General features: G+C 57.4%; 1 protein-coding gene across 17 annotated transcripts in view; it reads right to left on the bottom strand.

Moving 5' to 3' along the window:
* WDR27 (WD repeat domain 27) overlaps positions 1-24,448 on the bottom strand; it is a 141,381-nt gene that overhangs the window by 91,853 nt on the left and 25,080 nt on the right. For 12 of the 17 annotated variants that reach the window (XR_004284699.1, XM_032338438.1, XM_032338434.1 and 9 more), the window contains 16 exons: positions 24,206-24,319; positions 23,175-23,226; positions 21,704-21,774; positions 19,963-20,080; positions 18,956-19,076; positions 17,775-17,878; positions 16,779-16,846; positions 16,444-16,565; positions 15,946-16,031; positions 13,437-13,515; positions 12,603-12,677; positions 10,710-10,810; positions 9,420-9,509; positions 6,015-6,136; positions 4,977-5,110; positions 1,269-1,366 (listed from right to left, as the gene is read on the bottom strand). Coding sequence is in view for 15 of the 17 variants with exons in the window: in XM_032338438.1 (XP_032194329.1) it covers positions 1,269-1,366; positions 4,977-5,110; positions 6,015-6,136; positions 9,420-9,509; positions 10,710-10,810; positions 12,603-12,677; positions 13,437-13,515; positions 15,946-16,031; positions 16,444-16,565; positions 16,779-16,846; positions 17,775-17,878; positions 18,956-19,076; positions 19,963-20,080; positions 21,704-21,774; positions 23,175-23,226; positions 24,206-24,319 (1,555 nt within the window). In the remaining 2 variants the exon portion in view is untranslated. Of the gene's footprint in view, positions 1-520; positions 776-1,004; positions 1,367-4,976; positions 5,111-6,014; positions 6,137-9,419; positions 9,510-10,709; positions 10,811-12,602; positions 12,678-13,436; positions 13,516-15,945; positions 16,032-16,443; positions 16,566-16,778; positions 16,847-17,774; positions 17,879-18,955; positions 19,077-19,962; positions 20,081-21,703; positions 21,775-23,174; positions 23,227-24,205; positions 24,320-24,448 lie in introns of those variants that run through there. The other 5 variants (XM_032338433.1, XM_032338432.1, XR_004284700.1 and 2 more) reach the window with 5 other exon arrangements.

Genomic DNA, 24,448 nt, shown 5'->3' with positions numbered 1-24,448 from the left:
GTGTCCAGGAAAGGCCCCAATCAGGAGCCGGAAGGCCAGCTGCATCGCTAGGGATGGAGCTCCAAAGACCGGTCTAAGGGTCAAATCAGGCAGTGCAAGTGCACACGTGGACAGTGCCGCCTGCAGCCGGCCGCGCGAAGGCACGCCCCTCCCAGCGCGGCGAGCCACCAGCCACGCCTTGCCTACGTCCACACTCAGGGCAACAGCAGCAGCACATGGACTCGGGGTTCGTGTCAGCACCAGAACAACCCCACGTCCAGTGGCCACCATCAGTGGCGTATGTGGGAGAAAGATCACCAGGTTCGGTAACTAGCCCAGCGCTCATGCGAAAATATGCAGAAAGCACCGTTTAAGGCCAGAGTACTCGGAAGGACACATGTCTGCTAGGTGTTGTGCTCTGTGTGTACCAAGGGGCTCTGGCATCACATTTCTAATTAAAATACTCTAAAACCTCTAATGCCTTACCTCAGTCCTTCTGAAATTTCAACTATAAAACTCTTCAAAGAACATAACTTAGACCTCCGAATAACTTCAGATTTTATAAGATGAATTCCTGAAGATCAGAGCTTTTCTTCTAAATAAATCAAAATCAATGTTTTTAACTAAAAAGGATGATGCCAGTCAAAAAAAGTCAGAAAATAAACTCCTAGACTCCATTTCCTACTCGGTGTTCCTGCTGCAACTTCTGCCGGGCTCCAGAGAGCCGGGGCCAATTCTGTTAACGGAAGGACGCCCATCCCAAGTGTACTGGTTCGTTTTTTAAAAGCACAAAATTGGGGCGCCTGGGTGGCTCAGTGGGTTAAAGCCTCTGCCTTCGGCTCAGGTCATGGTCCCAGGGTCCTGGGATCGAGCCCCGCATCGGGCTCTCTGCTCAGCAGAGAGCCTGCTTCCTCCTCTCTCTCTGCCTGCCTCTCTGCCTGCTTGTGATCTCTGTCTGTCAAATAAATAAATAAAATCTTTTTAAAAAAATAAAAAAAATAAAAAAAAAATAAAAGCACAAAATTACTACATATCGTACAAGAAACTACAGACCAGAAATGCCGGTTACATCACCCTGCTGTGGGTCATGCGCTCTGTCGCACGCATGTCCAGTTTTCCTGTGAAGTTCTCCCCACGGAGATGGGATCGCTACGCATGTAATTACGCAGAGGACGTGCGCGCCCTGAGTCGCGCGGCCCCCGCCGGCGCCTGGAGCCGGGACCCTCAGCAGGCGCTCCTGCCGGGACGCTGAAGCTCGGGCGTGGAACCAAGAGCAGAGGCAAGGATACAGGAGTAGAAGTCGTTCGCGGCCGATAAACTGGTAATGCCCGTCGCGCCGGTCGTACGGAGCCTGAAGACACGTCTGCACCAGCTCTTCCGTCTGTATCTGAAAAAAAATAAGGGTCATCGACCTTTCTGTTTCTCTCCCACAACTGAGCATTCTGCCATTAAAAAGCTGAATATGAAGAACGTTTTCAGATCACTTAATAATTCTATTTTTTAACATCAAAGGAGTAAGTCGGCTGCCTTAATTTTCTTTTAGGAAACTCTAACTTTTCCTTTAGGAAAACTTCATGAAAAAATATCATATAAAGCTCCAAATAATTCATTATTGTCTGTGAGAAAGCAAATTTTTCTCCTAATTCTAAAATAATTATGTATACTTAAGAAGACTTCCAACTAGTTATAAATTGTCTGTATTTCCACGAACACATATGTTGTTAATATTTTCTAAAGGATAATGCAAGCAGTTCGTATCGGTTTAACAAACATATGACCTCAAGAATCCCTAACAATTTTGTAAAGGAAAGAAACCTGCTAGCAATATTTCGATGTGATCGTGGCCCAGGCAGGGCCAGGGGAGATCTCTGGGGATGGCCCTGCGTGGCGGGGGGCGGGGGGGGGAACAGGCCAGCAGCCTGTACCTTCCACAAGGCGGTGAGTGCTGCACGGGGGCCCGCGGCCCTGTATGCAGGCTAGGCACACAGACAGTGACTCAGGGAGCAGGTCCCGGGGGCAACAGATATGCAGGAGTCAGCTACACACACTCAAGGGCAAACAGAGTCACAGGAGAGGTTTGAAGGGAAGCTCAGTGACGACACAAAGATCCCACAAATCGCTACGCATCACTGCTGAAAAAATGCACGGCATCATACAGTAGGTGGTGAATGGGGTAGAAAGCCACCGTTTCGTGGGGAGAGTCATGGGAATGCTCTGCAGACACCACAGACCAGGCGAGGCATGTCAGAAAGATCCCTCGAGCCCAGGGAGAACACACGTGTCTGAAATCCGGGGGCGTTGGGGGGTGTGGGAACAGGGAAGGGACCGTCCGCATTTAAGGCCCAAGTACTGCTGCGGCAGAGCCGGCCACGCGGATGGGCAGGGGAGGCTCTGCTCCACGAGAGGGGCCATGGCACCCTGAGGGGCCGGCCGGAGCCCTGCCCGAGGAGCAGACAGCGGGGCCGAGGGGCGCTCATGCCTGGGCGGCCCTGTGAGGTCTGGCGTCCCATCGTTTGAAGCGTCGCTGCCTGGCCGGTTCCCGAGAGTCACCTGCCCTGGCGGACGCTGGCGCTGAAGCGGGAAAGCAGCCCCAGCCCAGGCAAGCAGCAGGCCCGGGAAGGGCCCTTCTCAAGCAAGCTCCACGCGGCGTCTCCCCAGACGGAGGCAGTGAGGCTGCCCGCGCCGCACACGACCACGCTGGAGGGTCCCCCAGTTCACAAGGGACCCCGCGAGCGCGTGGGAGGCCGGCGCGGAAGGACTGAGGCGTGAAGGCCGTCTCCGTGCCGCGGCTCCGACTGCTGGGCCGGAAGCGGACGGTCTGCAAACACAGTACCTCCTTCCAGGGAACCGCACTGTCAAAACCGGGAAGACGTCAGAAACACCAGGCTCGTCACACTCAGTCCCTAACCTGCCCCGGACTCAGGCCAGGAAGGGGCAGGCACAGAACGACACACCGCGGCCTCGCGAGCCCAGGGGCCAGGAGCTGCGGGGGAAACGCGGCAGGGAGCCCGCAGCACTCTCTGCCGTGGGCTGGCCACGCCGTCCACGCCGTCCACACCCGGCTCACGGGCAGCCGTGACCCCGCGATACACCACACCTGAGCCAAACCCATCCTGGCCTCAGCACACAGCTCTTAGCCAAGCGGCTGACCTAGGAGGCGGCGAAGCTTCCAGCTGAGATCCGGGGGCACCTGCCAGGTGTGCTCCTCCTCCACAGCTGCAAAGCTACCTAATAAGGCTACTAAGCTGAAAACCTGCCCACAGGTCTCCCGACGGACACAAGCAACTGGGGTGAAAAAGAACCCACAGTGACGCGAGACAGACCCTGAGCTCAGACTCCAGAAGCCCCACGATAAGACCACCGACGCGCTGATGGGGGAGGGGTCTCCAGCAGCCGCCAGTGTATGAACCCGACCATCCCTGCCCACGCGTTCCTGAGACAGGTCCCAGCCCCAAAGGCCTGGGATGCTCCCAGGGTCTGCAGCCTGCTGGCTTTGGCACGGACTCCCCCTTCGTGCTCCTGGAAGAACATGGCCGTGATGCCTGGAGCCACAGCAGCCACCTTGGAATCACACACGAGAGCAGCGGAACAGAACAGCGCACAGTCCTCGAGCCCGTCGGCCTCCTCCCTCCGGGCGGCTCCGGCCCAGGCTGAAGGAAGCACCACGTCAGCTGCTTAGTTACAGGAAGGACGACAGCATCCCCGGCAGACACAGGAGGACAGCCGCCAGAGAAAGACAAAACCTGCCCTCACTGTGAGCGCCGCACACGGCTCGCTGCCGGCAGAGCAGAGCGGATCCGAGTGAACTCACCCCCGCAGGGTCCGTGTGCGCACGGGCACAAGGAATCCAGCGCCACCCGGGTTCGAGCACGAGGCTGAGTCGGAAGAAGCTGATCTCTGGCAACAAGAGGACGGGAGAGGAATCTGTCTTGGGTTGTTGAGACACTAGTTCTCCCGTGTGTTTTCCTCTGACCCAGGATGGGTTTATCTTGTTGCATAAAATGTCCTAACAGCTGCGGCAAAGAGACTGAAGTCAAACTGACAAGTGGGGCTAAATCTCAGAAACAGAACTCGGATTTCGGCGACAGGTGTGCTGCAGGCACAGGAGCAAACACGCCAATCTCCACAAGAGGAAAGTTACAACAGCCAAGACTGGGAACAGCCGGGTGTCCACGGACAGATGAGCCATCCGACGCCCCGAGGGACACGACTCAGACGTCAGAGAGGGGGAGACCTTGCCGTGTGCAGCAAGGATGGGCCTGGACAGTGGGACGCTAAGCGAAGTCGGAGAAAAGCAGATACCCCACGACCTCACCTACGCGTGGAATCTAAGAAACAAGGAACACCAGTGACAGAACAGAACAGGCTCATGCTCACTGAGAACGACCCGGTGGCCGGCGGAGGCGGGCGGGGGGGACGGGTGGGAAAAGGGATGACGACACGCAGGTCCTGGGGCTGGGAGTGCAGCACAGGGGACACGGTGAACAGACCTGCGTGACGCGTATGGTGACGGACGGCAGCTTCACTTGCCACGGGAGGAAAAAAAAACGCGGAAGAAGGGGTGGGAGCCGGCCTGGGAAGGCCTCGGAATATCCCTATGATGTTTTATTTTTTTAAAAAGTCTGAAAACAAAACAAGTGGTAATACTTGCACAGGGAGGTGCGAACGTTTGAGCTGTGTATTTAGTGCGCGTGTGTAGGAAACGGTTCTTGTTTAACTTCACTACACACCCAGCAGGAATCGCCCCACATAAATCAATCAGAGACACGGCTGAGCCAAGGCAAGAGCTCCACGTTCCGAAGCCCAGAGCTTCTGGTCACACCCAGGCCCCCGCACGCGGCCCTGCAGACGAGCTCGGAGGAGGGACAAGCCCACCCCTCGGCTCTCCCAGGAGCCCGAGGCGCGGTGACTCCAGCTGGTGCAACGCCGCCTGCGCCGCAGCAGGAGCCACGGCCTCCCGAGCACAGGGAGCAGAGGCAGAAGAGCCGGCCGCGCACCTGCGGATCTCGTCCTGGCTGGCGTCCATGTGGTGCCTGAGGAGCTGGAGCTCGGGGCCGGAAGACGACAAGATGAAAGCGTCCAGGTAGTAAAACTGTGCAGACCCAACGGGCTTGGAAAACATGTCCCTGCCCTGGAACAGAAATCGGGAGTCATGGCCCCTGTAACGGAGGCAGACGACAGACGCGCGGAGACAGTTTCCCACCAACGCACACGCCCACTGCGGACGTAGACACTAGTTCTCCCGTGTGTCCTCCTCTGACCACTTCTGAACGACGTCACGCGACTAAAATGTTCCTGTAACGAGTATTTGAATCCCGCTACTTAAAAACTTGGCAATAAAATAAAGTTGATACTTGGCAGTGAGCATTGTCAGTGGTGCAGTTTATTAAGGACAAATTCTAACCGTGGGACACAGCTCTGAGGCGTCAGCCCTCAGGTGTGTCCTCCAGAACCCCCGGGGTCACGCGTGGGAAAGGAAAGCATCCACGGCACCGCAGCGGACCCGTGCCCTTGCAGCTGCTCCCACACACCCCACGCTGGAGCCCCCGGTCTGACGGCTTCCCCTCCTGCTGGTCTTCCTGGAGCTGAGTCCCCCTTTCACAGTGAGACCCGTAGGGGGTCCACGCTAACCCCCGCTCTGAGAACCTGCCGCTCGCCAGCCCTGATGTGACTCGTGGGGACACGGCCCCGGTACCCCTCCCCTGCCCATCTCAGCTGCGACATCGCCACACTGGCCCTTCTCGCCGCCGCTACAGCCTCCAAATGGTCTCCGCTAAGCGCGTGCGAACAGGTAACTGTGCACATGTCCAAGTGTACACATGCCCGTGTGTGTCACACGCGTACAACACACACACACACACACACACACAAAAGTGATGCGTCAGCGACCACAGTGGGTGCCCAGCAGCAGCCCCCCACCCCGCATCCCACACTCCCGGAGGGTACAAGCCTAGGGCCCCGAGACAGCGCCAGCACGCCTCTGGGACCGCCGGTCTGGGGACCACAGGGCTGGCCAGGGAAGCCCTGAACGTTACCACACACAACACGTGTTCTGCCCTGCGGAGCAACCACAGCCGCAGCGTCCCGTCCTGGGAAGCGGACAGCAGCCACCTGCTGTCCTGGCTCCAGCACACGGTGCTCACCGGCCCGTCGTGACCTAATGGAAGACAGAGACACGGGGGCTACTGGGACCACCATCCGGCAGAGCACAGTCCCACCAGAAGTCCCGCAGAGCACAGGGCCAGGGCATTTCCAAGCTCTGGTGGCACCAGGGACACCGAAGCCCAAGGACATTTAAAGGCTGAGGAAAAAGCGCATTAACATAAGCTGCCTGGGCGCCTGGGGGGCTCCGTGGGTGAAGCCTCTGCCTTCGGCTCAGGTCATGATCCCAGGGATCCTGGGATCGAGCCCCACATCGGGCTCTCTGCTCAGCAAGGAGCCTGCTTCCTCCTCTCTCTCTGCCTGCCTCTCTGCCTGCTTGTGATCTCTGTCTGTCAAATAAATAAATAAAATATTAAAAAAAAAAAAAAAAGAACATAAGCTGCAGAAACGCGCAGAACGTAGCATCACAAGATGTGCCGAAATCTGCGGGCTTCCCAGTAACGCGTCTTCAAGGAGCGTCATTCCCTTCACGCTGGTGGTCAGCGGAGTTGCTGAGCACGGCCACAGACGGTCGGATTATCGTAGGGCTGTCGGGGTCTGGGCCCCGGGCTGCGGTGGAGCTCACCTCTGGGACGGTCGCCCACAGGGCGCCTGCCAGTGACAAGGCAAGGACCGCGCCCCACAACGGCCTCAGCAGCAGACGGGGGGCGTGCAGGCGTGAGATGAGGAGGAACCCCACCACGGGCTCAAGAACCCCACGGTTCCTCGTTTCTCACTCCCTATCGAGACCCCGGGAGAGAAGCTCCACCATGCCAGCCGCGGTCTGTCCTTTGAGCCGCTATGACCCCTTGACCTCTACTGCCACCAGCACTGGCCCAGACCTGGCAGACAGCGAAAGCATGCCTCCTGATGTGACCCCTCCTCGAGTCCATCCAACAGGATGTCAGATCCCTAAGTGTCTGGGGACGGGCCCAGCCATTGGAGCGGTGCCCTCTCCTTCGGTTCCAGGGCATGTGCATTGCTGGGGGCTGGGCACCCAACGTGGTCCGTCAACTACCCCATCACACAAGGGTCAGTGGGACAGCCTGTCCTTGCAAGTGGGCTCCCTGTCCCCATGGGCCTCAGCTCCATGCTGCCCAAGCAGTCCACGCGGTCCTGAGGGTGCGGAAGGGAGCACACAGATGCGCCCCTGGGGGAGCTGGACCCGCAACCCCTTCACCAGCGCCCGCCGTGCCCCTTCCCACTGGGCATCTGCCTTCGCTCACGTAGGCCGACTCTGCATCCCACCTCCCTCAGAGGCCTTGTGGACAGGTCACTAGCCAGGAGGCAATCTCCACGGGGTCCCGAGGCTGCTGCCACCTGCTGCTCGGAGAAGCAGAGGTACCGAGGAAAGGCAGACGGGCCGTTGGGGACATGAAACCGTGGGCGTTCTGCAGCAAGGAGGGGCCGAGAGGATAGGCTGGGGCGACTGCGCTGACCACAGCACAGCTGGGCATTCTGGACAGCGCTGGGCCACACGGGGCACACGGGACAGGCCCAGCCACCCCAGCGCCACAGCACAGCTGCCTTCCTCTGCAGCCCCCGTGTCTCCCGGGAACCAGCCAGCCTCAGGCTGCAGCAGCCCACGAGTGACCGAGCACGGAAGCCAGCGTCCCGCGAGGACAGATGCGCTGAGGCTGGAGACCCGCGGATCAGACCAAGCTGCACCAGCCCGGGAGAGCCCGGGGACCACCATCCGGCAGAGCACAGTCCCACCAGAAGTCCCGCAGAGCACAGGGCCAGGGCATTTCCAAGCTCTGGTGGCACCAGGGACACCGAAGCCCAAGGACATTTAAAGGCTTCACGGAGAGCCGTGAAGCCCCGAGACCTGAGTGCCCTGCGGACCCGAGCCCACGGCGGCCGAGTCCCCGACACAGCTCTGCTGCCCCCTGGTGTCGGTTCGGGGCTTTACGCAGAAGGACGCAGGCCCTGTGGCGCCCACAGCTGCCTGGGCCAGGGTCACCACGCGGTCTCTGTGCCAGGAACGGCACGTGGGAGGTTTCACCGAGGGTCAATGTGTCTGAGAGCCCACAAGCTCTCAGCCTTTCCTCAACGCCGCAGAGCGCAGCGTGGACCAGCACCACCTCACCGGGCAGTGGCGAGGCCGACGACCCGCGCGTCAGAGGGACACGCGCAGCGAAGTCACCACCATTCAGCCGCGTGTAAGTCTTGCCAATGAAGTGGTCATCCGCGGCAGAGCGGGGACACCCCCATCCTTCCGTCCCTCCCTGCTCACTCGTGTTCCAAGCCTGGGCGCCCACACAAGGTCCACGAAGTTGCCAAGGACAACAGACGTGCTCTCGTCGCCAAGCTGTGAGGGGCACCCTGCCGGGGCGTGAGCCGGGCGGGCAGGGACAGGGCTGACCACGAATGACAACACCGGGAGCCCGCAGGAGCTGCTCCCCGCTCCGCCCCGCACACAAGCAGCTCTGACCTCAAGGCCTGGCGCAGGGACCCCGGTTCGAGCGGGCCGGCGTGCCCAGCGGGGACCTGGGCTGGGCTTGTCCGTCCCCGCAGCTCGGCTGCCCTGCCGCACACCCTCCCGCCCTCCCAGCCACACCGGCGGCCTCCCGCCTCGGACGGCAGGTGCCCCTGCCGCATGCACACTGGGGTGAAAAGCTCAGGAACAGAAGGAAGAGGAGCGAGACACATCCGAGTGCTGCCCTGGGGCCGGGGCCTGGCCTGAGACGTGGGGCCCCATGCCTCGGAGAAGGAGTGCAGGATGGCCACAGCAGCCGGAGAACTTAACACAGGAAGCAACGCGTTCTCACTCAAGTTCGCCCTTTTTTAAAGAACTGGTTTTTATGGGCGCCTGGGGGGCTCAGTGGGTTAAGCCTCTGCCTTCGGCTCAGGTCATGATCTCAGGGTCCTGGGATCGAGTCCCGCATCGGGCTCTCTGCTCAGCAGGGAGCCTGCTTCCTCCTCTCTCTCTGCCTGCCTCTCTGCCTACTTGTGATCTCTGTCTGTCAAATAAGTAAATAAAATCTTTAAAAAAAATGCCTATGTACAGATGCTCCTAATTTCCCAAATGTGCTTCAGTCATGTCGGGAAGATCAGACTTTGCCCCCACAGAACTTTGGAGAAGCTGTGTTCCCTGACCGTGGGGCACCGCGACGGTCCTGCAGCCTGGCCCCCCGGTTCCACCCCCTCTGCCCGGCTCAGCAGGGCCCATCTAGCTCGCTGAACCTCCACACAAGCCTTCCTTCTAGGCCAGTCTGATCTTGGAGAGGAGAGCAACCCGTACCCAGACAAGAAGACTCACCGTGATTCACAGTAACTAGAAGTAACACACATCATACCTGAAAAAACAGTAGGCGTCCCAGCGAGATCAGCGCGGAGGACCAGTGACAAGTGGTTGGCTAAGCCGCAGGCGAGCCACCGTCCATCTCCTGCTTAAACACAGTAAGGGACATCCCTGTAAAATCAGAGCTCCCAGGAGTCACGCTTGCAGAAGGTAAATACAGAATCTGTAGCCAACCCGATCTGTTTTGTCAGGTAGTAAGAGATCCTACAACAGCACGTGCTCAGTGGCCAATCACCCTCTGCAGGGCCACCAGGTGGCCTCGCCCAGGACGTCCTTCAGAGACAGGATCCGGAAGTGAGGAGCCGCAGGGCTAGTCAGAGTCCGCACGGGGTTCTGAACCCAGAGAACCCTGACCCCAAGGCACCCTGCCTCCCATCAACAGTAAAGACACCCAGTACTCAGCCACGCAGGCATATCCAACCCTACCCCTAACACGGGGCAGAACTAAGCCAGAGGCCCCCACGATTCTGCAACCTTATTGCTAACCCTATCACACAATCACAGGAGCAGAGATAAGACCTTACCTCTTCTCTCACACCACGAAGCTACTTCACTGACCACACCACGCATCTTATCTCCCCACATGCCTCAAACATGCTTGGGCTACACTCACAGAAAAATGCAGGGAACTCAGCATGGTTGGAAGGAGTGAAAACTACATGACTGCCCTCAAAATGCTGAGGGGTGGCCTTCCAGCCACCTGGACTGAGGGCAAACACATCTCACCTCGAGGTGAGTCTAGAAACCAGAAACAGCGCATGCCTCTGAAGACAGAGCTCAGATCACAGGGCCACCCACTTCCTCTCCCGAGGAAGACCAGAGAAGACTCTGGCAGAGGCGTTTCAATGCGCTTGAGCCTGACACGGCCGCCAGCAGCCCGAGACACACTGGGCCCGGCAGGAAAGGCTCCATCTGAGGAGCGATGGTGACCACAGAGGACATCAAGGTTCACCCGCCCTGAGCGGTCTCCCCCAACCTCCGCGAACCAGCCCCTCACCCACCTCGTGGCTCCCTCCAGCACTACAGAGGGAGGGTCACACACAGGGCACAAACCCAGGCGAGCCCCTAATTCCAAACACAGGAGCTCCCACGCTGTGGTGGCAGCCGGCGCAAAGGCCCTAACATCAGGCCACTCAAGGGCAACGTGACCTTTGACTTTCATCCAGACTCCAACAATGCCAGGTAACTTCACGCCACCAGGATTTCTAAAACTCTATTTATGACGGAACAGTGGCAGTTCAGAGATCCTTGAAAATACAGCGGAGGCAGCCCGGGCGCGGCGTACCTGAGTACTGGACGCAGGTGGCGGCGGCGGGCGGCCCGTGCGCGAGGACAAGCTGCTTGTGGACTCTGGTTGGCAGAGAAAGCTCCAAAGGGTACTCCTTACTTGAAGAAACAGCAGGACCATGAAGATGAAGAGAGTCCCAAGTGAGGTAAGAAACAAAACGAAGGGCTGGAAGTGCTGGCTTCTCCCGTGTACCCGCGCAACCTCTTTCTCTCCCACTGAATGCCTGTAAACGCGTGCGAATCCACGAAACAGCTCCGCAAAGCGCACTTCCGTCCCGGGGAGCCAAAACGCATGCATTCTAAGGGCAAACCGTCCAGGGCTTCTCATGGGCGACTGTGCAAGGACTCGGCGAGACAGACATACTGTCCTTCTCGGCCCCTACTCTGTGTGTCGCGCAGGGACTGCTCACGTCCTCTGCACACAGCCTGCATCTGCCACGAAAATAACCACATTCCCAGTCTGTGGAAGAGACCACGGATGGCTTGGGGAAAAGGACCGACGGCTAGGACACGCGCTGGGGTGGCCTTGGTGGGGTGAGTCCCACAGGACCGGGGAGCAGGCAGCACAGCCCACTGCAGACACGTGGAACTTGGGGCAAAGTCTCCTCCGGGTTCATTTTCAGCAAGTAGTTCAGCAGCCTCTGAGCAGCAGCAAGGCCACGGGCACGGGGGCCAGCCAGGGCACTGGAGGCCAGGCTCCTGCCTGACACCCCCGTGCCCCTCACCAGCCTCCCCACCTCAGCCCAGAGCCACCGGTCACACAGTGTTCCACGCGCTTCGGGGAGCCTGGAAAGGCATCAGTCGCATGGCAGAGGTTGTTGTGAAAGCTGGAAGTTACTGGCGACAAGTCACATTTTGTCACACCTTCGGAGGCTGCACGAGCTGGAAAGCCTGGCCCTGCGAGCCCGCCCCACAGCCCGGCAGCGCCACCCCTCTGAAGTGAAATTCGGTAGGTGATCAGAGGAGCCATTCCCAGAGGAACACCGGCCTGTGCCCAGGACGCTGTCTGGGGTCCTCCCCTCACTGAAACCCCTCAGCGGAATGCCCCCCGGGCCAGAAATGCATCAAAGGCCACTGGTTCCGTCTGGAGAGCTGGGCTCTCGTAGGAAAATGTCACCAAGAAAAGCAGAGTTGAGCATAGCTTTTGGTGCTGTGTTCTGTCTCCAACCCCCGGTCTGGGTATCACAGGGTCTGAGGGCACCTGCTGGGGTCACATCCTTGCCATCGATGCTGAGACAGGAGCAGCACAGTAGGGCAGGAAGAGCCTCGGGGCACAGGAAACGTCACAGAACGGGGTGAAACCAGCATTCTGCCAGTGACCGCCCAAGCACAGATGTGCCGGGGACGAGAGCAAGTGACATTTCAGCCAGCACCACCACCCGGAATCTCTGTCCAGATGCGACACCTCCATGTGTGCGACCGGGAGCATCCTGGGGTCTCCCCACACCTCCCTGTGCAGGCGCATGGGGCCCTGGGACCAGCAGGGCTGGCCGAGGTCCCGCAGGTGCAGCGCCCGCTGGACAGGAAGCAAGTCCAGGCCCCCGCGCTAATCTCGGGCCGACAGCCCCGTCAGTGCTCACGGTCTTCCATCCAGTTACGACGTAACAAACTTATCCAAAAGCGCCATTCACTGACCCCAATGCTTTCTAAAACAGAATTTTAACCAAAATTAAAATTCCTAAGTTGTTAAGGTCGTGAAGAGAGCAGCCTGTCCGGAAAAGGGTTCATAAGGAAGAACCGAATGTGACCACAAGGCCATGTACAGCCAAGTAATAACGCGTCCCCAAACATGTCCTAGGCCGTACACCTGCCGGAAACAAAGTCTCCTGAAGTACTCAAAAGGCCTCCCCAAATTACATCACATTTACTTTGGGAAAACGAGCTGTACCACCTGTGACCGTGGCTCCGTGGTAAAGAGCGGCCACCGCTGCTCCTGGTGTTGGTCTTTGGCAAGAACATAGTTGTGCTGTGGAAAGAAACCATGTTACCCTTAAAGATTTCAATTCAAGCTTCCTTCTTAAGAGACCTGTATTTTGCAGCAAAATGTACATATATATTTATATCTATGCTTTCTGTGTCCCACACTAGAAATACACTGAACATTCAATTACTTTAACCCTAACAACTATCCTTCCCTGAGACACCTGCGGAGGCATCCTGGACACACAGTCTCCTTCCGGAGAACGAAGCTACAGACTCATATCAGAAACTGAGCTGCATTTGTGGACATTATGTGCGAACCTACTCAGAAACAGAAGTGACATCGCTGGGAAGTCACGCTGAATCCCCCCTTTAATAAAATCGGATTATCGCATATTGGTGGTAGCTGAACAGTCGCCCGGTACTGGCCTGTTACTCAGATGAAGAAACAAGACCCCAGAGATGCTGGGACCCAGGGTGCCGAGCCTCAGGGTGGCACAGGGCACAGCCACAGCCCCCCACACCTGCATCCAAGCTGCCCGGAGCAGGCGGCAAGCAGCACACTCTGCACAGGCCGTGCCCAGAGCCATCAGGATGGGGGGCGCAGGAGAGGGTGGCCTGGCCCCGGGCCAGCGCCGCAGGCTCTGCATCTGCCGCGGGAGCCGCAGGTCCCCCGGGGCCGAGGAGGGGCTGCGGCACAGAGGAGGCAGGACGCCAGCCGCAGGAGGACGGGAGGAGAGGGCTCAGGCGTCCGGAGCCCTGCGTGCATGTCCCGGCACGAGCAGCCTCAGAGCCATTTACTCACCGCGGTGTGGACGCGTACCCAGACGACCTCACTTTGCTGTGGAAAACCAGGGGCCGGTCCTTAACGGCGCGCTGCACCGCTGTAAAACAAGCGTCAAAGGTAGCGGCCATTGAACGTGACCAGAACAAAAACGTGACCAGAACAAAGTGCCTCGAGAACAGAAAGCCACACAAGTGGGACGAGGCTGTGACCTAAAGACCTCAGAGCTTTCACACCTGACGCCAAACCCACCACCACCAGCAAAGAAGGTTACATCAAGGGCATTAAAAGCGTAAGAAACAACAACGGGTTTTTCTCGTTCCTCGGACGGTACTGAATGTACGTCACCATCCCATATTCCGAACACTCCTGACCAACACGTCCGCTCGCGCTGCAACCACACGGCCCACATCCTCGGCCGGCCTGTGTGAAGTTCTGTCCACGGGACGATAAAGACCCACCGTCAGGAGCCGTTCGCTCCGGAAACCTGTGGCGACGCCGTCTGTCCTACCGACAAGAACGGCCACGATCGTAAGTGAACTCAGATTCCTCATTTCTGCTCTTGTTTACCATAAGGCAGAATAAGAAAGAAAAGCCACTAAAACACGATGGCAATAAAACCTATTATCCTATTTAGTCTCCCACAACACTGCAGACCCATAAAAACTCTGACACTGACACTGTGTGAACTCACCCCAAATATTTATAAATCCCAAAAATTCTCTCAGAGGAGATAAAATTCTGCCAGAATTACTTATTTTTACATACGTTTAATACTTGGTATCCAAAAGGAGCATTCTGTACAAGAGTAGAAAAATAACTTTAGAAAAATGGATAATTGAATAACATTTGAGTTATTTTTAAAATAGTTCTCTTTAAAAAAAAAAAAAAAAAACAGATTTCGTTCTGTTTCTGGCACTGTTTCAAACCTGACAACCTGGACCGCGTTCCCTTCCGAAGCCGAGCGAAGCCGAGGAGCAAACCATTAACAGGACAGGTATGTGACGGGGATGGGGACACGTTCCGGCTCACACTGCCCTCCGGGGCGAGAGGCCGGCGCCTCAGGGGACGCCTGGAGATGAAGCTACACCCTAGGAGGCCCCAGAAAACCTCTCCCCGTCAGTGTTGGGGGAAGGAAAAGTGTCCACGAAAAGTAAAGCCAAGAGGAAAGTATTTTCGGGATCAGGTAATAAGCTTACGGAGGCATTAGTATACTTGATCAGGAGAAGGTCTTGAAATTACTAGAAGCAAGCTCAGGAATATGTAAATGCATACTATTTGAATAAACGCCCAAAGCATTCGAGTGAAACACTGCTTCCACTTTGAGTAACGCAAGGACAAGGAATGGGTAATTCCTTGAGGAAGCTGCTACTTAAATAAGGACCGGCAGCGACTTCCTGCTGAGCAGGGCTCCGACTTGGCTTCCAGACCCAGCGGGAGGGAGGGGGAGCAGCGAGAGCAGGAGGGGTCAGAAGGGGTTGGGGCGGATCCGATCCCCAGGGGACCTGGCAGGCAGGGACCTGTGAGGGTGGCCTTTGGGGGCTCTGCACGGTCTTTCTCAGGAGGACAGTCAAGGATGTCAGAAGGTCTCCCAGAGAAGGGAGGCGACAGCTGACACAGGGGCCCACTTGGGCAGGGCAGGATCCCCGTGAGCGGAGAGCCTGGAGGTCCGAGCAGTGGGGCCCACCCGCCCAGCCCTGCCCGGTACTTCGGCCTCCAGAAGCTGAGTCCCTCACCAGAGACGGAGATAAAAGCAGACTGACTGAGCTACTGCTTAGAGCTACTATTCTACTGGCTTTTAATTAGGTCAATAAGGGGCTTATTAACAAGACTGATTAGGATGCTGGGTTGGTCACTGAAGGAAAAAAACAATCCTTATCAATGATCATTACAGTGGAAACAAATGGGGTGTAACGAAGTCTATCGTCTTAAAACAGAAGTTCATCTTAAAATCATTTCTTTGTAAAAAGCAACAAACGAATTTGTTTTATGCTTGTAATAAAACAATGAGAAAAATTTTGGAGACAATGGGAAATAATTTATATGGGCTGGCTAACACAAGACACCAGAGAATTAGCCCCGGTTTCCACGTAACGGCATCAGGACGAGGTAAGCAAATGTGCGCGTGTCTTAGAAACGCGAGCTGCCGTCCACAGGGCCAACAGCACGATGTCTGTGATGGGCGTGAAAATTCTTCAGCAAAGAGGAGCAAGGAAAGATCGCTCCTGCGACACGTGAGCGGCCACAGGTGCCACTGCTCTTCTGGCCACAAGAGCCATCAGCGTTTCTAAATGTTTCTGAAGTCCTAAGACTTCTACCCAATTCAGGAAAAGAAACATCTAGCACGTTCTCTACCACAAACGGCAGGTAACGCCCATGTGCGAGGCAGAGAAATGAAGGAACACCAGAAGGGAGGAAACGTGGGACTTTCTTGCTGCCCAGCACGAATTCACAAAGCAAGAGAAAGGTGCCGACGCGCGCGGGCCCGGAGAGCACCCCAAGCTTGGTGCGCAGCGCCCAAGTACACTACCTGAACCAGACGGCGCCTGCAGAGCCGGCTGCGCCCTCTCCTCAGCGGGTCTGAAGCGCAGCGGAGACGTGGACAGAACGTGGGCACTAAGGGAGAAACAGAAACAGCACCAGGAGAGCAAACTCGCACACAGGCTCGTAGCAAGGACACCTGCATTTCAGGACAGTCACAAGCAGCTAGTAACGCCCGTACATATGGGCATGCAAGGTTTGCAACCACTCAAGCTTGTCCTTACCCTTCTAAGAAATACACTGTAGTATTTTTAATCAAAGTGCTATTTCCTAATTCCCACTTCATCCTGGGTTACAGCGAGATCAATGAGGCATCGTTTGGTCTCGCACAAGACAGAAGTAAAGCCACGAGCAATCACCTGTTTCACACAGGGTTAGCACACCTGGAGTTCAGTAGGCTTTACTTTTCTCTCCTAAGACCAGAAGGGAGGGGGACTCTAGGAGCCGCTGCGGCGACACACGTACAGCCTGCGCAGGAGGACCGTACCGAGGCAGCACGGACAGACCCCTTCCCGCGGCGTGCCTCCACTGCGACGTCACCAGAGCGGCCACGTGGATTTCCAGCAAGGCGATCTTATGGCCAAACAAGGACGTGAGTAAGCAGACGGCCTGCAGGGGACAGTCAACACGGAGCACACGTTCGCGACGCCCACTGCGAGCACGGCCATGATGACGTCAGCAGTAACCGTCGCCGCGCGTGGCCCCGTGTGCGTCCCAACCTGCCGCCTACGAGACGGCGACCCGCCGGCCGGCCCCACAGTCCTCTGGGGGTCCGAGAGAGCCTGAAGCTAAGCCCGGAGACGTGCGCCAGGCAGGACTCACCTTGTCACCCCCCGCTCCGCTCTCCACCGCGCAGGACCCGGCAACCCGAATGCTGAGGCTCCTGAAGTCTTCGTTCCCGGCCAAGAGAAACAGAGCAGCAACGCTGGCGGTAAGCGGGCGACCGGCCCCTCGCTGACACAGCCGTGCTCACAGGCCCGTGCTGGGGCTGCTGGGGCACGAGGAGCGAGGCCCTTACGAGAGCCCTGACCCCCGCCGGCCCCGAGCAGCCACAGTCATGGGGACACAGGCGCCCACAGAGAGACCACAGACGCTGCACACGCTGTAGCCACAGGGAGCCGGGAAGAACACGGCTCCCAGAGCAGGTTCAGGTGAAGCTTCCAGGGAAAGCGGAGGAGAGAAAGGAGCTCAAGCCAGCAGAGGTTTGGAGGGTTCTAGCAAAGTCCCGAAGGTGAGGAAAGGCACAGTGACTTCCCACCAGGACGGGGGATGGGCTGGCCCAAGCTAAGAACTCAGACTCTGTCCCCAAAGCACGAGGGCCTTAAAAGAGAAGGGAGGGAGCTTGCATCCAGAGGCGACCTTGGCTGCGGGCACACAGGGAGGGCAGAGGGACGACTCTGCGCATGGTGGTCACAGAACCTGAGGGCCGGAACCAGGGCTGGACAGGAGGGCGCCCAGCTCCGTTCAGACAAGTTGAGTCTGACAAGCTTGTGAGTCACCTGGTCATGGTGTTAAGTCTCCAGGGGAAACACTGACGGTGTGGACTTCGGAATCCTGGGCAGGAGCTGGGACAGACACGGGAGTGCTGAGGAAAACAAGTGTCCCTGGCAGCCCTGCACACGCCTGGGGACGGGAGGACTGGGGACCAAGGGCAGGGAGTGCCACCAAGAGCTGGGAGCAGACTTGAAGTGCGTCCCTGGGACCCTATGCACAGAGGCTGCCCGTGACCTGCAGCACATTCTGATGGCCAAGCATCCTACACCGAGAGGGTCACTCTCCCAGATGCCAGAGCAAAAGAGGAACTGAACTCGACCTTACCCTTGTAATGTAAGGCGGCTTCCAGTTCAAAGCTTGCCAAGTTAAATAGGAACAGGCCCACGGAGCTTCCGATCCATAAGCACACGGCATTCTCAGAAGACTGACTAATTCAAAGGAAAAAGAGAAAACGCCCAGCTCATCCCCTCCTCAGGCTGCCATCCCCCAACCCCGAGCGGCTGCTGCAGGCGGCGGCTCCCGGCGCTTGGCTGCTATCTCAGGTTCCGGGGACACCTGCCGTCCCGGGCAGACAGTACTAAAGAGCCACAGTGGATCCCAACTCGATCACGATCTGCACGGTTTTCCCTTCTCTGAGGCCACGGGACTCTCTGCCCAGGGGGCGTCCCTGCAAGAGGCGCAGCGCGGTATGGCAGGTCCTGCCACGTGGGGCAGCAGCAAACAGACAGAAGCCGCAGAGCCCCCGTGAGGGCAAACAGACCTGCCTCTGTAGTTTTCAATGGAGCAGCCTCCTCTGGCTGGGCCAGACCTGGGACCCGGAACCACGGTTGGCGCCCTCTCTGCCACCAGCCTCTCAGTCCCCTGGAGCCTCTGACCACCCTGACATCCTGTGTGCGCTCTCGGGCCTTCGTGCTCCCACAGCCATCCCCGGGTCGGCCAAACCAGTCCTTGTGCATCTGGGGCAGGAAGCCCGGCCGACCCTCAGGGAGCCTCAGCACAGGCCATCTCAGATGCCCGTTCCCGCACCGCCTGCGTCGGGGGGCAGATCCAGCAGGGCGCCTGTGCACAGACCTGGCCCACAGCAAGGCCGGCTCCCCAACCTTTTAAGCCCCACCTTGTCCGGGAAGACAGAGGCTCGTCCCTCCTTGTCCCTAGAGCTCTCGGGACTCCGTAGTGAAAGCCGTGACAGTACATTCTGAAATGTCTGCGGCAGGGCAGATGGGGCGGTTCAGAATGACTTATGACTACGCCCCCTTTACCTCGTTATGATCAAGATCTGCCTAGACTTTGCTGAGCGAAATTAACAATTTCATTTTATTAAACAAACTTAAAAACAACTGCTCAGTTTACCAGCTTTAAGACTTAGAATGTGCAATCCTAAAAATACTTAATATTATTACTTCAAAAGACAAAAATACTTTGGCTTTATTTTAATCATTCCTAAAAAGTGAACCTCACACTTCCGAGGCTTTCCTCGGGGCACGAGGGCAGCTCAGCACACTCACCCCGCACGCCCGGCAGGGAGCATGACGGACAGATCGCACGACGCCAGACCCAGGACCGGGAGGCTTGCTTCGGCCTCCTCTCCCTCCTCCAAGCCGTCGGTGCTGGGATGCGGACTGTCTTCTAGGAACAGAACTGATCACCTGAGTTACGGCACTAAAGGGTCCACCGAGTCGCAGGCAGACGGCCGGCAGCACGGGACGCTGGAGGAAGTGCGTGTGGGTCAGAGCCACCCAGATCTGTTCTCGATCAAGGAAAACCACCACACCTGCCCAGGACTCAGACTGAGATGACCAACGCCAAGCACACCCCGTATGTGAGGCCTGTCAGGCAGAAAGGGGGGTTCCAGGCACACCAGAGGTTAACTCTGTTCCTAAAGCAGGATCACGTTCACCTAAAATAAACGGCGCTTCCACAAGAAACAATGAAAGCAAGACTGAAAGCAACAGGAAGAAAACAGATATCGTGGATAAAAGTGATCTCTGACCTTCCTCCAAAAGAAACTGCCTAAAGCCACACACACACACACACACACACACACACACACACGAAATGAGAACTAACCCGAAGGAAGAGCGCTGATGAGAAGCTTGAGGGCAGCAGGGAAAAGACGGCTTTGCCGGAAGGTGAAGCATGACAGCGCGGCCGCAGGAAGGAAGACCCCCAGCGCCTCCCCAACCCTCCTGTGCCAGTGGCGCTGCGCAGGCATCGCAGGCATCGGGCATATGGCGAGGAGGAAGGCCTGGCCACGTGGAAATCACGTGGGCAGAGGGAGGGGCTCCTGCAGAGATGGGGCTGGCCCAGGACAACCCCCAGAAGGTGAGAAGAGGGTGCCTGGGTCGGGGGCGGGGCGGGGGGGTGGGGAACGCGCGCTCTCCTCATCAGCGGACCTCACCCCTGCGCACAGGATGAGCTGCGCTGTCCCTGGTGCTGGGGCCTGTCTGAGGTCAGACGCTAGACTTCGCCCACTAAGAGCTGTCCCTGCACGGTGCTCCCTCAAACCGCCCACCTGGCAGGCTGCACAGCCTGGACTCAGTCCTCCGGGAGAAACTCTCTCTCTTCTTCTTCAGGTCAACTCGTGTCACACAACGGTAATGATGTCCTTCAACCAAACTGAAGATCCAAAGCTGGAAAAGCCAACAAGGCACAGACCGCAGGTCTGCCATCCCAGGGCACGGGGAAACACGCGGACCAGCCCCCGGAGAAGGGTGTGTGTGGAGCCCGAGACAGGCGCCGCGCAGCCAGAGAGCCTGCCGGACCCTCCTCTGCCAGTCTGACCCCTCCCTGCCCCTTCCGAGCCCCGCACACCCGTTCCGCAGACGTCGAGTTTATAAACCACAGCCCAAGAGGGCATGCACTCTGATCCCACTGGTCAGGCCAGTCTCTCGGAACCCAACACCAGGGACACAGCCACAAGTCCGGTGGGCACGTCACTGGCAAAAACGCATAGTAAGAGCAGTCACCTTTGTCAAAAGGAAAAGTAAAACTTCTTAGTTTCCAAAAATACATCTGTGATATTGTGATTTAGAACAAGAAATACACTTTTCTGGACTTCCTGTTTCCAGCACACACCTCTTAAAACCCTAAGAACTTCCCAAGCCTTGAGTGACAAAGGTGTTTTTTGGTGAGAAGACCCTAAGGGTGGGCCGCATTGCCAGGAGAATGAATCCCGAGATTAGAGGCTGGTGCCTTTCAGCCCCACCCTGGGGAGGGGTGGGGGCTGGAGGGTGGGTTCTGTCACCAGTGGCCACCGGTGTCATTGGTCAGGCCTGTGTACTGAGGCCTCCAGGGAATCCCAGCTTCCAGGTCGTTGAGCACATCCCTGCACAGTCCGCGCCGGAGGGTGACCCTCCCCAACCTCCCCCTGTGCGGCTCCGTCTGGGGCTCGTCTCCGTCCTCTGCTGCCTCCTTGACCAGACTGGTCAGCAGCAGGAGGCCGGGTGCTCCGTGGGTGAGGCGTTCCTCTTGGTTTCGGCGCAGGTTGGGGTCTCAGGGTCCCGGGACCGAACCCTGGTCACGCTCCCGGCTCTGCTGGGTGGGGAGTGGCCCAGGTTCTCTCTCCCGCGGCCTCTGCCCTCCCGCCGTGCGCTCTCCAATCCACACCCGAGTCTTGGTGCACTGGGCTGCTGCGCCGGCAAGAGACGTCCCCTGAGGTCCGCAGGTCGCTCCGGCAGGTCCGTGGAACCGAGCAGGGGCTGCAGGCCCGTCCCGAAGCGGCCAGGTCACGCGGAGCCCGAGGCCGCACCGCCGTGGGCGGCGTGTGAAGGGGCCCATCTCCTGGGGCTCCAGGCAGACGGCGTCACAACTGGCTGACATTGCGGGACACCCGGCCGGCATGTGGGGTGCAGCCCGTGCACAGGGTGCGGTGACCCGAACTGCCGGAGGCCAGGTGCTCCGCCCATGGGAGGAGCGAGAGCTGCCTTATTTGCCAACAGGGCATCTTGCCCAAATTACTCAGCAGCAACTTTTTAAGAAGAGAACAGGACCCACGCTTTGTGAATACACCTGAATTTCTCCCCTAAAAAAAGTAAGTTCTGAAAAAAATCAAGTGTCTTTTTCAAACTCTACAGTACAGCTGGCTCCTGTGCCAGCCATGTGTGGGCACATGTAAGTGTGAGCCCCACCGCAACCCTGGGCCCACGGTCCCTCCCAGCAGGAGCAGCACAGGGGAGCGAGCACAGACCTCTCGGCGGCACTCACGCGGTCACCACGGCGTCTGGCCGCGGCGCTGGAGGTCCTGCTTCCCTCACCTGGCCATGCGCGCATCCTGTCACCAGCTGCCGGCTCCCCGCGTGGATGAGGAGACTCAGGAGAGGGGAGGCTGTGGACGGGGCACACGACATGTATCTGTCAAAACTCTCGCTGAAAGTATCTGAGTTTAACTTCTACTGTTTGTCGTCAGTCTGAACGCTCTAGAAATAATTCCCGCAGCAGGAAGCAGAAACCCTAAGCGCATACACATTTCGAGGAGGTGCATGTGTGGGGAGGGAGCGAAGCCGCCCCCCCCACAGCCCACAGCAGCTCCCCGCGGAGGCCCGGCCCTACTGGCACAGGCCATTCCCACTGCTCGGTGCCCCCAGGCCCGGCAGCACCATCACCCACGCTGCACCCAACAGCCATGAAACTTGCAACAGAAGTAACACATTTATGGCATCAGTCAGGAAAACAGCAATTAAATGATGCTTACTGTTTGAACTGTTGCCTCGCATGTCATTTAAAAGTTATTCTGAATCTACACTGTCAAGAATTCAGGAGGAAAATTGGAGTGCCTGGGTGGCTCAGTGGGTTAAAGCCTCTGCCTTCAGCTCAGGTCATGGTCTCAGGGTCCTGGGATCGAGTCCTGCGTCGGGCTCTCTGCTCAGCGGGGAGCCTGCTTCCTCCTCTCTCTCCACCTGCCTCCCTGCCTACTTGTGATCTCTCTCAAATAAATAAATAAAATCATTTAAAAAAGAAAATGAAAGGAATTCAGGAGGAAAATTAAGACAAATAGACATTTAAAAACCTGTCCTAAATAAACTAAGTGACATCAAAATTGAGTTAGTAACTATTTTCTTGACAGTCCAATAATAATTCCACAAGTTAATTTCAGGAAAATAATGTCAACGGAATTCCAAGAAATGGGTTTTGTCCCTGAGACTGACAACGCACCCAGCTGACAAAGCTTCCTCCGCCACGCATGGCTGTGACGCCAGGAAGCACACGGAGTCTCCGGGACGGCGCTGGGTAACGAGGCACGGTCTGTGTGCTAAGCTGCATTTTTGTGCGACTCATCCCGAGAAAGGGGCTCCTTGGGCAGCAGGACGAGTGCGGGGAGCACGGGACACCAGCCAGGACGTGTGTGAAGACCTAGTGGCCTATACGGGGGACTCACTGCCAGACAGACTGAGAGCTCGGGGCTGGACGGAACCTCCCGCCTGAGCACAGACTCCGATCCGCGAGGCAGACGCAGCCTGTGCTGGCCTGGCCGCCCCTCTTCGCGGGGACAGCAGAGGCAGGCTGCACGCTTCTCCCCGCCACCAGTATGCCTCTCGGTCTGCAAGCATAAGCTTACTTTTAAGTTAAAAACTTCAAGAAATACACCTGTTCAGTGAATCCTTACAAGGTGTAGATGAGAGGGAAACTCGACCCCCTTGAGTGGGACACCTCCAGCTTATAAACACACGCGGAAATAACGACTCTAAGAAGCCCACCGGCAAATTCGACACACGAGTTTTGAGGCACCTGTTAGCACTGAGGAGCTGTAGATCAGTGATTCCACATGATAATCCCAAACCTTCGGAAAGACACACATTTCTTCAGAAGAAACACATAAATTTTGCTTTGATCCACATTCCTGATGTAGCTTGAACTGATACGTCTACTCGGCTACAGATTAATTTGTGTGAGCGGTTACCTGAAGGAGAAGATAATAAAATACATAATAATACGTAATAAAACTGTAGAAACACCATAAAAGATTTCAGAATCATATGGAAAAAAGCGAACATTTCCAGAAGGAAGCACCTGCGGGTCTGGAAGACCCAAGACAGGCTGCAGACATCTCCAGCACCCAGAGAGAGGGGCCGGCCAGAGTCTCCGCCATCTGACTGTCAGGTGCCTGCCCGGGAGAGGGGGCCGGCCATGCTCCCTGCCGTCTGTAAGGTGCCAGGGCATGTTTTTGGACCCACTCTAGTGATTTCCAAACTCAGCTCCCGTTCTCAAAAACCTCACGAAACGATGGGCACCCTCGCACCCATCTAGGCACGGCCCGTGTGTTTGTGGCAGCTGGCGGGGCTGGGGCGGGCCCAACAGGGAAGCGGCCAGATGACCGAGGAGGAGTTGCGGTCTCTCTCCTCCCCGCCCCTGCCGGTGTAAACCACCCACACCTCTTCTTCCAGTTCCGCTGTACAAGTCCTCACCGGGCCGACAGCATAGCAACGCTAACACCAGCCGGCTGGGAGCTGGGGGAGAACAGAGCTGGCGTCTTAAATTATTTTCTTCTTCAGCTCGATTGAGTTCTGATCGAAGCCTCTGATTTTGGAAAATGGCTTTTTTGCTCTGGGCCCCCAGGGAAATACTGTGGAGTCCATTAATGTTCTAGCTCCCCTGGGCCCTGGATTTGAGGGGGAAGGTCCCAGAGCTGACCCAAGCCCCCGGGAATGCTGGGACATGCCAGCTGGCACCTCGGGCCAACTTCAGGACAGAGTGTGGCAGAAGTAAAATCACAGGTGTGCGGTGGCAGCGGACAAAGCACTCCGGTATCCACGGCTGACCTTAAAGCTCCTGTCTTCAGACACCGAGACGATGACGCGTGTTCGCCACGGACAGAACTCGGCTGCGGTCACGGCGCCCCGGTGACCCTCCAGCTTGGCTAGTGTAGACCGGCTCTGGGAGGATTTGTGAAGAAAGATCAGTAACTGAATGTTCTGGCGATTGTGGTTACTAAGAAGTTACGCACATCTCACAGAAAACGGTTTCCGTTAAGCTCTACTTTGCGTAACTCCCCTTTCCAAATG

The sequence above is a fragment of the Mustela erminea genome, chromosome 4 (assembly GCF_009829155.1).
Source record: "Mustela erminea isolate mMusErm1 chromosome 4, mMusErm1.Pri, whole genome shotgun sequence".
Taxonomy (NCBI): Eukaryota; Metazoa; Chordata; class Mammalia; order Carnivora; family Mustelidae; genus Mustela; species Mustela erminea.
The sequence above is the reverse complement of the archived record's forward strand: the minus strand, read 5'-3'. Positions and strand labels throughout refer to the sequence as shown.